Source organism: Gavialis gangeticus, unplaced genomic scaffold, assembly GCF_001723915.1.
Source record: "Gavialis gangeticus isolate Ggan-Ray unplaced genomic scaffold, GavGan_comp1, whole genome shotgun sequence".
In the NCBI taxonomy this organism is placed as follows: Eukaryota; Metazoa; Chordata; order Crocodylia; family Gavialidae; genus Gavialis; species Gavialis gangeticus.
This window is the reverse complement of record NW_017729033.1, coordinates 72,451,383-72,465,491: the sequence shown is the minus strand read 5'-3', so window position 1 is coordinate 72,465,491 and position 14,109 is coordinate 72,451,383. Positions and strand designations below refer to the sequence as shown.

The following is a 14,109-nucleotide window of genomic DNA, read 5'->3' as shown; positions in this document are numbered from 1 at the left end:
TCCACCACCCCCAGCCCCACACACTGCAGAGCTGAAGCCTGGGGGTACAAATAAAGGTTGAGAACCAGTGCTCTAAAGCAGGGCAAAATGGCAGATCCAGCCATTCCATTTTCCAGAAGCCACAGCCCACATCGCTGCAGCTGGCTTCCATGGAAACCCCAGGAAGGAGGGAGCTGTGACCGTATGGGGCCAGGGTTTTCATAGAGACCGGCCCCAGCAGTGCTGGCAGGGTGCACAGCATGGCAGGGAGCTGCTTTAGGACTGGGATTTGGATCTTGAAGCAATGGCAGCGTGGTCTGGAGCCCAGAGCCACAGTCTGCTGGCTGCATGCGCCTGCCTGGCACCCACCATTCTGAGCTACACGGACACATTAAATATTGAGCCCTAGCATTCTGTGCTCCATTTTAATGAGGATGAATTGTCACTGGTACGAGAGAGAGAAATTAAGTACAGTTGTTCCACAGTTACTCAAATCAAAATATGCACATGCTTGGGAAGGTAGGTATTTTATTACAAAGGCATCTTTGCTTTGTTCAGTTGTAAGTGAATATGTGGAGAGTCTGATGTTTCACCTCACGTGAGAGATTTAAAATGTAATTAGCCTTGTATTCTTGGAGCAGCAGGAAATAATGCTGTATTTCTGTGTTTTAGACGTCCAGGTTACTTCATGGAAACCAGTCAGCTCAGCTCATTCTTTCTGCTGCTTTTCCACTACAACAGAGCACTTTTACTCAGTCTCACCACCCGCAGCATCAATCGCAGCAACAGCCACCGCAGCAACAGCAGCAGCAGCAACTTTCGAGACATAGAACTGACACCATGACTGATCCTTCCAAAATTCAGCCACAGTAGCATGAGGCTCTGCTTCTTCTGGAAGCAAACTGCAGGGAGGGGCTGCTCCATTAACAGTTGCACTGATGATAGTAGAGGTAGAAGTCTGAAGGCTTTATAAAATACAGTATTGAGAGCTCTGCTTCTAACTTCTGGAACCTGTTTGCAGAAGGTAATATTGCAAGATGCTATTGAGGTACCTTAGGTAAAAGAAGATGGCAGGGACAAGGCCAAGTTTGACAGTGTTTTAGTTGCCCCAGTGTCTGTGGTGTTTTAAAGGATATGCTGCCATGTTTAACTTGTCCAGATCCAGTCACAAACCCTAAGTGAACTGAAAGGGCACTAAAAATGTTGGTATTTTTTTATCAGTCCTGTAAATTTATAAAGTGTTACAATGGACATGCTGTTGCTGTAGCAGTTGTTTGAATTTACTTACAATAATGCTACACAAACAGTCCAAAAGACATGACATTTTTTTCAGATTATTATGGGACAGTAAATATTTTCAAAATATTGTGTGGAGTCAAATTCTCTATTGTACAGATGCTGTAAAATATTGTGTATATGTCTGCATAAAAGGAGAGAGAGCAAAATATTTTATATGATGCATGAAAAAAGTAATCTGTTATTTGTAGGTTTGAATATGTTTCCCTAAATTCTCCCACCATGCTCAGACTAATATTTTCCTCTGTTCTACCCCTTGTTTACAACATGATGCATCATAATTTTCACCCGTAGTATGGGCACAAGTCTCTTGTTTGTGCTTTGTCTGTGATGTCACGGTTTGTTCAGTGAGGTATGGTGTGCTGGTTAGTTGACTTTTTGGGGTTAAATTATTGATGAAACTGTTTGAACTGACAGTCATGTTTCAGGGTTCAAAACGTTCGGATCCGTAAATATCATCCATCATTTCATAATTATACATTGTTTTTATTGAAAAATAGGAATTTGCACTGCTTTACTGTGGATGGTTTGGAATTTTACTCCCCAAAGCTATCTTTTGATATAGTTCATAGTTGGAAATATTTATGTAAAAGGTTTAAAAAAAACTATATGAAAGTAATTTTCAAGAATGTTTCAGTTATAGAAGTAATTTGCACAAAAATATATTTACATTTAATAATGTTTTAGGCACTTTTTAATCACCTTCTCTGTGGTGAGAATTGTAACTTGCTAAAATATGTTGGAATCTTTTTATTCTCCTTTCAAAATTAGACGTTTCTTTAGTCAGAACTGATTCAGGGTCATTTTAAAAACAAAAAAAAAAACAACAAAAAACCCATAGTGCCTTGATTTTAATTCAGGTGATAACATTGAACATCTTGATTATGTTGTCTTGAATCTGTAACCATTTACAATTTTGAAGTCTTGGTACATTGTCAACAAAACCTGTGTCTGCTGCATAGCTGTTTCTCTATAGTATTAATTTATACAAGCATTTGAACAGTCGTCGGAGTTGAGATCCTGAGCATTTTTTAAAAGAGTGGAACACCATTCAAATGCTAATCTGGAACAGATATATGATTTACCTTGAAAGTGTTCGAATAGTAAAGAGAATCACTCTCTAGTGCCTCCATAAGAGAGATTATTAATTTAGGGAGAACATAATCTGAGTTTTTTCAAAGAGATTATCTTTGTTTTGAATTTGATAGGAAAATAGGTATTTAGGATTGCACAGGTTAATACTATCAGATTATTGATATAAAAGGGATACCACTGAACAAAGACTTCAGAAGGCAAACCTCACTTTATAAAGATGATAAAAAGTTCCAACAAATGATGTACTATTTTTAAATCAGCGCTCAGTAGATTTTATGGTACTAGATTTTGAAAACTACAGCTGCAGAGCAAAATGAATATATACAAAGATGGACCTAGTAGTTTAAAAAATAACAATTAAAACATAATAATGAAAAGTAATATTAAAGAGGGAAAGGTTTTAGAGTCAAGCTGAATTACGTCTGAGTATTAGGGAGGAGTTGTATGAATGTAACCAAATAGTGGTGGAATATTTCATATTGGGAAGTTTGATTGTATTATTGAATGAACAAATGCCACTGAAAGGTAATATGAGGCTAGCGATTATTAGCCTTCTTTCGCAAGATAGTCTTGCTTTCTCTACTGTATCCTGTTATAAGATTCTTCTTTTCTCCATGTTCCCCCACCACAGCACAGCATCCCAAAATCACAAAGCAAGTTTAACATTGGTTCCTAGAGAACCACTGTGGAAAAGGGAGAAGAGTATAAGGAATGAATAACCAAAGAGAATTGGATTGGTTTCTGCTCCGAAAAGCTGCTTGTACCCAGGAGCAAGGAACAGATACCAATATTAAACATATCAAGGTCACTTTCTAGCTCATGCTAGCGGTTTCTGTAATTCCCTGAGCCAGCCTTGTTGTCAGAAAGTTTTGGTTTTTAAGTTTTAGAAAAGTAAGTCTTCACTGACTTGTATTTTTATTTCAGACTGTTTCCTTAACCCTGCTAGACCGTTCCACTTGTGTCCAAAATTAGGCTTTGTTGACTAGAGGTCTCGGCTACCAAGATTTTACGTAGTGGAAAATAGAAATCTTAGACAGGTTTTCAGTCTGACAATAATAAAATGGCACTAAAGAAGAAAACTGGGGGAGTTTGAATTGTAATGCTAAAACAAGCTGTTAAACTGCAGTACTTGCAGATACAGAACACAGTTAGGACAGGTGAAGTGTGTTTTGAGGGTGTAGGCTGTATCCACATTGGTCTAAGGACAGGTAGACTAGGTTCTTTGGATAAATGTGCTATCCTTTATTAGACCAACTAACTTGTTAGAAAACTTGTTCTTTGCAAGCTTTCAGGTGCAACCACCTTTCTTCAGGCATAGGGAAAGTTTAGTTTGTAGCATTTCAAATCCTCCTTCAACTCCCCAAAATTCTGTGGTTCATTAATATACATCAGATGATAAGAAGGCAACCTGAGATCTGTATGAGAGGTTGGTTATAACAAGGCTGTTGGCAGAGTATTACAAGGAAACATACTTTAATTGAGAAGCCTTCCCTAACCTCAGAGAGAGGTCAAACAAACAAACAAACCCTATGTTTTCCTTGTTAGCTGAAAGAGGAAGGGCCAAAAATCTAACTGGAAAATTATTGCATAAGTTTGACAAGTTCTTATCACAATTCAGGCAAACTTTAAAGACAAAGAAATTGGTATTTCACCAAGCTTGAATATGATTGATAAGGCCTGGTTTAAATCGCAGGCCCAGCTCATGGTGCAGTGGCTCCTTTAATCTTGCAGATTCCCCCCCTTTCCGGCCCCCTCCCCTCCCCCACCATGAGCCTCCCACCTCATTACTTGCTCTTGATGGCTGGGAGGCAAAACTGTTTTTTTAAATTTGCTGCAATTCTTGCCTCCTGGTCAGGAGTAAGCAGCAGAGCCAACAGGGCACATCTGCCAATTGGAGTCGGGGATATGTGAGGGGAACTCCAAGACTAAAGGAGTTGCTGCGCTGTGAGCTGGGCCTGCAATGTAAACCAGGCCCTAATGATTGATGTGAACAATTTATTTTGCTTCACCACTTGCTACTAAAAATTTGCACTAGAAAAAGCTTATTAGAGGCAATTGCAAAACTCCTAACAACTTGGAGAAGGGGGAGAGGTAGAGTGGGCCTTCAGCCTCTCTTTTCTAATCCAAGATCTTTTTGCCTAACTCATGCATAGTCACACATCTGTGGTTTGTGACCTCCTATTAGTTCCAGTAACAGTAAAAGGTATGATGCCACAGGCTCCAGAGCATAATGTCACACAATAATTCTGGCAGGAGGGAAGAAGCTGGTTAAGAAAAGATTGTGTGTTTATGGGCAAATATCATGGTGATGTATGAGGAAGCCAGAAAATACAGCATGGTTTTTTAATGGTATTTTGGAGTGAAATAAAATTTGCCTGGGTTGTGAGGATTCAAAGAAAAGTCTCAGAGAATTTCAGAGGGAAGAGAAATATAGCTATTTTTATATTATATTTAATATATATTATATTTGTATATAAATATGAAAAGATTCTAGTGAGAGCTGTCTGTATGCCTTCCAGTTTACCAAGAAGTGTACCTCCTGGAGCTATGGCCCCAGGGCATCACCACCTTTTACAGGCTCTGTGCTTACCGCCAGTCTCCATCCAAGTTAATGTTCCAACATTCGTTCAACAGATAAGTCCCAATTCAGCAAGGTGGCTAATGCTAAAGGTGTGAGTTATCCCTTTAAGTCAACATTCACGCGCACGCCGCTTGTTGAATAGGATTTTGAATTCTCACCAGGGCCCATGCAAGCAAGTTTTCATGGGAAAAGACTGAAAAGACGCAAGACCCAAGTTGCACATTGTTTTCTTTTTCTATAGTTTGGAATAATGATAAGCACTTTACTAAAAGTAACCATGTGGAAAGCAGTTTATTATTTTGGGCAATGGAGCTGTTCAGAGGTGCCCAAGGGAATCAGAATGTAGAAAATTGTCAAACTAGGGGCATTTCTGGAAAATGTTTCTCAGTAGTGATTCTTTGAGGCCCCAAGTGTAAGATTCAAGTGGCATCTAAAATTGGTTGGCTTTGTTTTAATGTGGCCAGGGGAAAGACTCCACGATTCCTAGCTTCCTTAGAGGCGATATTTTTCAAATTGCACAATTGTCTATGAGAGAGAAACCATGAGGAAACTCATTAGCCTGCTTAATAATTCTAAGTAGCCCTTAAGATTATAATTTTCATTAAAAAATGTGTAGAAGGTTTACAGATGTGGCCTTTTTAGACTGTTGCAGTCACCAGTTCTGAACTAGTTTGTATTTCTAGAGAACACAAGAATTCATGAGTGTGTCAAAGGTTATGACACTGGGTAATGTCAGCATGTTCTTGGTAGATTTGTAAGTTTCTCGATTTGAAACCAGCTTGAAACAAGCTGCACTCACTCGAGTGTTGGGGAAGATGGTTATTTTCATTAAAAAACAGAGAGAGCCTAGTTTAGTACTGAATTTGCTTTATACTTATACCCAGTGGAACAAGTTGGTGATCATTTGAAATAAATTGGGATAAAGACTTTTGTATGCAGTATATTTGAAGTTCAATGTTGAACAGCTCATAGTAAATAAGGCAAACATTGAGATTTTTAAATTAAATTTTGTTGTCCATAATACTGTTTTGGGTAGTTTTTTTTAATAACCTGATTTTAACACTACATTCCTTGTTTTTTCTTTAATAAACAAGTAATTTACAGGCTCTGTTTGCTATGCTTCATGCTTTGTCATCTGCATGGGTTTTGTACCTGCGATTAAAAAAAAAAAAAAGGAAGAAAAAAAACACACAAAACAAAACACTGTGTTTGAACAAAATACTGTATGGCCTAATATGGAGACCCCAGCTAAGACTGAGAGGTGCTGCACTAATAGGCAATCAATATGACGACTATTTATGAAAGACTTTTGGGAATGGTATTAAAAGAAGTAACTGCTTTGAAAGCAGTAAATGGGTTTTTTAAAATAAGAAATGGGGTAAAATATTTATTTTAAAATATATCAATTAGATTGAATTTTGAGTTTTTAAGCAGTGTTGATTTCACAGTGTCTTGGATTTTGGTTTTGTATTTTTTAACTGGCATTAGATTTGTATATGTAGAAAACTAGTGCCGCTCATATTGACGTCAGGAAATGTAGAAACAGTTCCCTGGTGTTCATGTGACCATTACTAACTGTCATTTTTTTAACTGAATAAATGTAACTCATTTGAAATCCTGCCTCTTGTAGCTTCTGAGGTTCTCAAAACTTCGAATTTTGTTTGGTGTCATTTTTGTTTAGAGGGTTGTAGTGCTGAAGTCTTATTTCTACGGATGTACAAAGGCACTTCCTTTTGTAATCTTTTCTCACTCATCCAGGTAGGTAACAGTGGCCCTAAATCAAATGTGTGCATTGTATGTTTCTTGCTGCTCTGTACTTCCTTGTGAAACAGTGGCCTGTCATGAAGGATAGACACACATCAGTGTTTCTTGCATATTCTAATGTTTTCAGCCTGTATGCTGGGTGCATATAAACTGTCTACATTTTAATTAAAGAAACCTGATGTTTCAAATAGTGGTGCTATGGGGTCAGGCTCTGAGAAAAACGACAAATTCTGCCCTCCTGGATCTCGCTTTCTCAGTGGTTCTCAATTTTTTTTGGACTCCAAGCAACCTCCATAACTTGTGACTTGAATGGCATCCAATTTCAAAAAAATATATACGTTACAGTGCTTTAGTTCCTTGCAGAGGAGCTGGGCAGTGGAGGTGGGGAATTATTCAAGGCAGGGACAAACCTGAGCCTGCACGTACCTATTTAGCTTATCTGTTTAACTCCTCATGTCTTGTTTATCTCCTCACACCTCGTGATGCCCTTCAAAGGATCTGGCTGCACCTTGGTTGAGAAACACTGACATATATAATCCCAGTGATGTGCTGGTGTGTGTCTGCATTAGTATCTGGAAACTGATTCAGGCACTGGTGTTTGAACAACATGTACAACATTGAATCTTTATGCTTCACTTCTATTCCAAGCATTTTTAAAGCACTCGTACACTCATTTAGCTGGGGCCTTATTTAGATCTATAAATTGAAATGTATAAATGGAGATCTGGGATAAAAAAGCCTGACTAATACGTTTTAACTAACCAAACAGGGCCAGATCTTGCTCTCCTGTTAAAGTAAATGCAACTCGTTTCCAAACCAACTCTGGAATTACAGGTGAATGAAAAGTGAATTTGGTCTGTCAGGTCCAATGCCAAAGTGGATTTGATGACTGCACAGGCCCTATAATCAAAGCACAGATAATAGGGGAAGTTGGTAACTATATTAAAACATGTATTAAATTTCTGGGTCAACAAGCTGTTACATTGCTAATGGGATGGCACTATCAGATCTCTTCATGTTGGAAGCTAATTGTTAGAAATGAACCAATGTATCAATCACATATCGGATCAGCATGGATAAAAGCAAAATAAACATTATCAGCAATTGGCCTTTTATGGCTGGTATAGCCAATGAATGTCACCAATATGTGCTGCGTGCATGTGCGCAGCTGCAGCATGCATGTGGCCAGGAATGCAGCCCAGCAGCTTGGAGAGCAGCATCCAGTCAGTAAGTCTGGGGGGGAAGGGGCTGGAGGACGCAGAGCTTAGGGTGGCTCATCTGGGGGCAGGACTAGGAGGGGGGATGGCTCCCCACCACTGCATGCCCTCCTGGGGGAGGCATGGGAGGGCATATGCTCCCCCAGATTTGTGTGGGGCAAGGGAAGAGAGCCCACTGAGGGGTCAGGGCCAGGGGCTGCGCCAATCTCTTCCTGCTGGGGGAGCTAGGCTGGAGCTGCTCTCACAGCAGGCAGGGCAAGTGGCAGTGCTGAGGGAGGTCGCTGTGGGGTGGAGTATAGCCACCCCAAGATTTACCAGAGCCACCTCTCCCAGTGCCACTGCCACCTGCCCCACCCTTCCCTAGTTGGAGCCCTGCCCCCTTGCTGGGAAGAAGCTGGCACAGCCCCTGGCTCCAAGCTCACAGCAGGCAGCCCGCCCTCAGCCCATGCACATATCCAGGGGGGCACATGCCCCCCATGCCTCCATGGCTGCGTGCAGCAGCAGGGAGCTGCCCACCCCCCATGCCCCCTCAGACGAGCTGCGCGTGGCTCTGTCCTGCTCCCAGAGGGGTTGCATTCACTGCCCTGGCTGGGCAGCTCCTGCCCTGCCCCTACCCCACTCCCTCCCTCATAGTTTCATAGATTTAGGGTCGGAAGGGACCTAGTAGATCTTCTAGCCCGCCCCCCCGCCAGGGCGGGAGAACAACAAAACCCCAAAACAAAAACGGGACTCAAATGAGTCCAGCCAGGTAGGCATCCAGCCTCTTCTTAAAGACCCCCAGGGTAGGGGCCAGCACCACTTCCCTTGGAAGTTGGTTCCAGCTCCTAGCCGCCCTAACTGTGAAGTAGTTTTTGCGGATGTCCAATCTATACCTCCTCTCCATCAACTTGTGCCCATTACTCCTCGTTATGCCAGCGGGCGCTAGGGGAAACAGCGTCTCCCCCAAACCCTTCTGGTCCCCCCTAGTGAGTTTATAGACGGTCACCAGGTCCCCCCTCAGCCTTCTCTTGTGGAGGCTGAATAGGTTCAGGTCCCGCAGTCTCTCACTGTAGGGTCTGCCCTGTTGTCCCCGGATCATGCGGGTGGCCCTCCTCTGGACCCTCTCCATATTGTCCACATCCCTCTTGAAATGGGGCGCACAGAACTGGACACAATACTCCAGCTGTGGCCTGACCAGCGTCGCGTAGAGGGGGAGGATCACCTCCTTGGCTCTACTCGAGATGCACCTGTGGATGCACGACAAGGTCCGGTTAGCCCTGCCAACCATGACCTCGCATTGTCGGCCCATGTTCATCTTGGAGTCAATAATGACTCCAAGATCTCTTTCTGCCTCCGTGCTCTCAAGTAGGGAGTTCCCCATTGTGTAAGTGTGCTGCTGGTTCCTACTGCCCAAGTGCAGCACCCTGCACTTGTCCGTATTGAAACGCATCCTGTTCCTGTTAGCCCACCCCTGTAACCTATCCAGATCCTTCTGCAATCTCTCCCTCCCTGCTAGCGTGCTCACCTCCCCCCAAATTTTGGTGTCATCAGCGAATTTAAACAGGTTACTTTCCACCCCATCATCTAGATCGCTGATGAAGAAATTGAACAGCGCAGGCCCCAGGACCGAGCCCTGGGGGACTCCGCTACCCACCTCCCCCCAGGTCGAGTATGACCCATCCACCACCACCCTCTGAGTGCGACCCTTCAGCCAATCTGCAATCCATCTGACTGTGTAGGCATCTATGCCACAGTTGCCTAGTTTTTTAACTAGGATGGGGTGAGAGACGGTGTCAAAGGCCTTGCTGAAGTCCAGAAAGACTACATCCACTCCCTGTGGGGGGGCCTCAATTTGCCCTTTCCTGCTCCCCACAGACTTACTAGCCAGACACTGCTCTCTAACCTCCTGGGCTGCTTTCCTGTAATTTGGCTTTTGCATTGGCATCAGCTAATATGGCTGGTTAATAATCAGCCATTGGTATCAGCCAGAAAATCTTTATCGGTGTGCCCCTACTAATTGTACATATGCAGACCCATGGCTGGAAATGAGTACACTGCAGAGTTAGTTGTGCAGGCTCTACAGTTTTAAATCACGTCTGTACCAATGGTAGCATAATTAAAACAAGACAACTGGGTTTCTTTAAATAGATCTTTGTCAGGGAATATCAATACATTTTTCCATAAAATTATCAACTCCAAGAGCCATAATTGAAGCTGCTGATGTTAACTGAAATGACGTTGTTCAATGACATTTCACTGTTGTGCAAGTTGAGAAGTGCAGACCTTATTTGACAAGAGACCATAATTACTGAATACTTGTAAAGATTAAAAATCCAAAGTCTAGTTAACTCAGCACTTTTCTGTCTCAAAGGTCAGTGGAAAAGAAATGCTTCATTTTGTAAGTTGCTTGATGTTACCATTGATTATATTTCAACAACTATGTTCTTACAAATGTTCTATGCAGTTATGGTCTGTACTGCTTTTTCATTTCAATGAATCTAATCAAACTACCTCAAGTAACTTGGGGGAAAAAGTGATGTAAATCAGCTAGTGGACAGTCAGCTTTATAATATGCTGAATATGGACAGACTGCAGCTGTGAAGTTAAAATCTACCATATTTTTCCTCAAGGGACAGTAATCATCTTGAAAATGCTGTATCTATACTGGCACGTTTTGTTGTGGTAATTTACTGCAATGGCCCTGTTGTGGTGGCAGCACTCCTGGAGGCTATAATGCAGACAGGTTTTGGCATTGCAGTGGCCAAGTTTGCAAGGGTAGAATAAAGACCAATAGGTTTTAACTAGGTGTGCACCAATAGAGATTTTTGGGGCCGATACTGATATCCGATATTTAAGGAGGCATATTGGCTGATATCGATCCAATTTCCGATACAGCGTGGAGAGCAGCCTCCAGCTGGTAAGTCTGTTGTCGTGGAAGGGGTGGGAGGGGCAGATCCCGCATCTTCCCAGCATATGGGGGGAGGCGGGGCTGAGCCAAGAAGAGCCGGGGCTGCACCGAGTGCACAGCAGCACTGGGAAGGAGCTACTGTGAAATCTGGGGTGGCTGCAGCCCACTCTATAGCCCCTGCCCTGAGCCCTGCCCCCAGGAAGAAGAGACTGGCACGGCACCATCTCCAGGCCACAGCTGCAGCCTGCCTGCCCCATGCAGATCCAGCAGCACGTGCCCCCCGTCCCCTCCTGCGGTGTGTGCAGCAGTAGGAGCTGCCTCCCCCCACCCCCCCTGCCAACAAGTTGTGGCTCCATCCAATGCCCTGCCCAGTCCCAGCTGTGCAGTGCCTGTCCCTGCCCCCTCCCTCATGATGGGAGGGTGTTGATCTGCCCCTCTCCCCTCCCCTTCCACCACAACACATTTACCAGCTGGAGATAGCTCTCCAGACTGCCAGGCTGTGCTCACTGCCTGAGTGCTGCACTGTGGCTGCACACGCGCACAGACATTTATCGACCAAATTATCAGCCACATCGATTTCCAATGCAGCCAATTTTCTTTATATCAGTACCAATCCGATATTGGACTGATGCATTGATGCTCCTCTAGTTTTAACCTATAAGATTGGGTGGTGTCCACAAACACACAGAATGGTAATTGCAGTACTTATTAGGAAAGGAAGCCTATGGTAAATTAAGACTACATAATCTATTTACCAAAATCTGAAAAGGCCTCATCGAAATCCTCACAACTCTACTCCTATGAAGTCAATAGGACAATCAGTGTGACTAAGGGCTTCAGAATAGGCCCGCACTAATACTACTGAGTCTAGTCTTGAATTCAAATGAAGCCAGGGTGCTGTAGGTAGAGTTCAAGGTGTAATTAAAGGAAAGGAAAGATAAACTTGCACATGTTTAGATTGTCCCAGTGTGTGTGGTCAATCAGAGTCTGTCATGGCTACAAAATGTGTCTCTATAACTGTTAGCTAGTATCTCATAACAAGTCTTAGAACCAGGAATTTGCTGGAATCTATCATAATTTCTCCTGACGATGGATGTTTAAATGTTGTAGATTGCATTTGTACTTTGTTTTTGCCTGAAACCTTTGGGCTGCCAAGATATCAAACATGTTTATGGGTCTGTTTGTGGCTTAATCTCTACCTACTGCACCCTAAAGAAATTAAATGAGAGATTTTTATAATTTTTTTCTAGAAATTATAAGGCTCGTGCCACATTACAATTTTCTGTTTTCTCTGGAATGCTGCCACCTTTCAGAATGATGCTGGACCCCCAGCAGAGAGGAGCAGTAGCAATATTTGTTCTATTTATTTATTGTTGCTGCCTTTATTAGTGTGGAAATAAAACCCAATTCTAAAACTTTTCCACATTTCATCTTGCTTATGCATGCTCAGAAGGATGTGTGCAGTTCTTACCACCTCCAGATCCTATTGTTTAGGGCATGAACCAAGTGGCATGCTTCTCTCTTGTTTAAACTCAGGCTTCACTAATAAAATGTCTGTCTCCTCCCCATGGATGAAAGGGAGGTCATCTTGTTACTTAGATGCCTATCGTTTTTACAGGTAACACAAGCAGGGCTGTAAGTAATTATATGATAATTTGCTCACACTTTCCATTTATTTAATAGTAGTAGGAGCTTACAGTGCTCAACATGCCATAAACATCTGAGAGCCAGGAGAAAACATGATGGGAAAAGGGACAAAGCCCTTTAGGCAGCAAAAACCTCAATTACAGTTTCTTAAGGTAGGTCAGACTCCATTTGCCAAGGGCAGGACTGAACTATAATTAGAGTGACACTATGTCCTGGTTTAGCTGGGGCAGCCCCAGATTTCAGAGGCTGGTCCCAGCTGGCTGTTTGTAATTATAATGGGCGTCCTGGAAACACAGGGGTTCAGGGTGCAGTCTGGGTAGGAATCAGAGTGATACAGAGCACCTTGCAGGCAGGCAGGTAGCTGCCTGCCCAGTACGCAGCCCTGCCTCCACTGACTTGTGAGAGCATGGGGGCCTCGGAGACAGCATCCCAGATTTTCCAGATGATTCCCAGATTTCTGGGATTTCCATATAGTCAGCCGAGCTAAAATGAATATTACATCTACTGAAAAAGGACCAGCAGAATCACTTGTGCTTTTTCTGGAGAATGTCTAGTTTTTTCTTTCTTCAGACAGGCTTCATGATCCTTGTATATTAAGTACTGGAAAAGTAGCTCCCTTCCAAAGGCTTAATGCCAGCGACTTTCAACAGCTGGGCCAAGGGAATTCCACACACCTTGATAGTATATGCCAGGACTGAACACAATGGGTGTTGTTTCTTGGGTGGAAGTACATTTAATTACTTATTACTCAGGCTTCTGGCACTGGTATAAGTTTATTATTGCAGCTGGCTCAAATTTAGGTAACAAAGAAAATTCTTGTCACTAGTTAAACCATGTCTAAAGATGGATTGTGGGAGCATTGCAGCCACTGTTACCTGTTTGAGTTATCTGATAGCCTGCTCTGTGCGCACTCTTTCACAGCAAGGCATGAGGTGAACTTATGTTATCCCTGGTTCAATTAGTCTATAAAGTGCATCTCTACCCTGTCTTTTGCCTGTTTTGAATTAAACTGCAGGATGTCTAAAGCATAAGAATATAGCCATGCAGGTAAGAGACTAGGACACTACTCCTCTGCAGGAAAGGTGGTTGTTTAATGGTCTCTTAAACAGCATTTTAGTTTGAAAAATAGACCATTTGTCACAGGGAATGGTTCAGTCTCCCACACCTTCTGTCATCTGCTGCAATGAAAAAAAAAACCATGAAAGGGTCACTGTAACAGCTTGCCTCTTTGCTTGACCTTTGCAACTCCCTCCTGGCTCTGTATCTGACCATGTGACACTGTGCCACCACATGGTATAGCCTGCCTTCAGCCCTGCTCCTCCTCTCCCTGTATCTGATTTGTTGTGGGTTTGAATTGCCTAGGAACAAAGCTATCAGTACAAGTCCCTAGGTAGCAGCACACCTTCACTGGACATGCGAAGGGTGAGAAACATCACTAGTAGATAAAAGACAGGCTAATTGCAGAAGAAAGGAGAGCCTGATTAGTGGAAGATCAAGGGTTAATTAACACCTATGGAGTGAAGAGATCAGGTAGAGTCAAGTAGGTAATAGTGAGCCATGAAGTCAATTTATCTGGTTTTTTAACATTTAAATAAAATGAAAAAAACCCCCATGTGACACCTGAAAATTATGTCTGTGTTTTG

At 42.7% G+C, this 14,109-nt stretch overlaps 1 protein-coding gene across 5 annotated transcripts in view; it reads left to right on the top strand.

The window, feature by feature from the left end:
* The window catches only part of CLOCK (clock circadian regulator), a 76,302-nt gene extending 73,413 nt beyond the window's left edge, over window positions 1–2,889 (top strand). For all 5 annotated transcript variants that reach the window (XM_019526504.1, XM_019526503.1, XM_019526500.1 and 2 more), the window contains one exon: window positions 652–2,889. In XM_019526504.1, coding sequence (XP_019382049.1) covers window positions 652–852 — 201 coding nt within the window. In that variant the 3' untranslated portion in view covers window positions 853–2,889. The remainder of the gene's footprint in view (window positions 1–651) is intronic.
* Window positions 2,890–14,109: the final 11,220 nt, after the last annotated feature.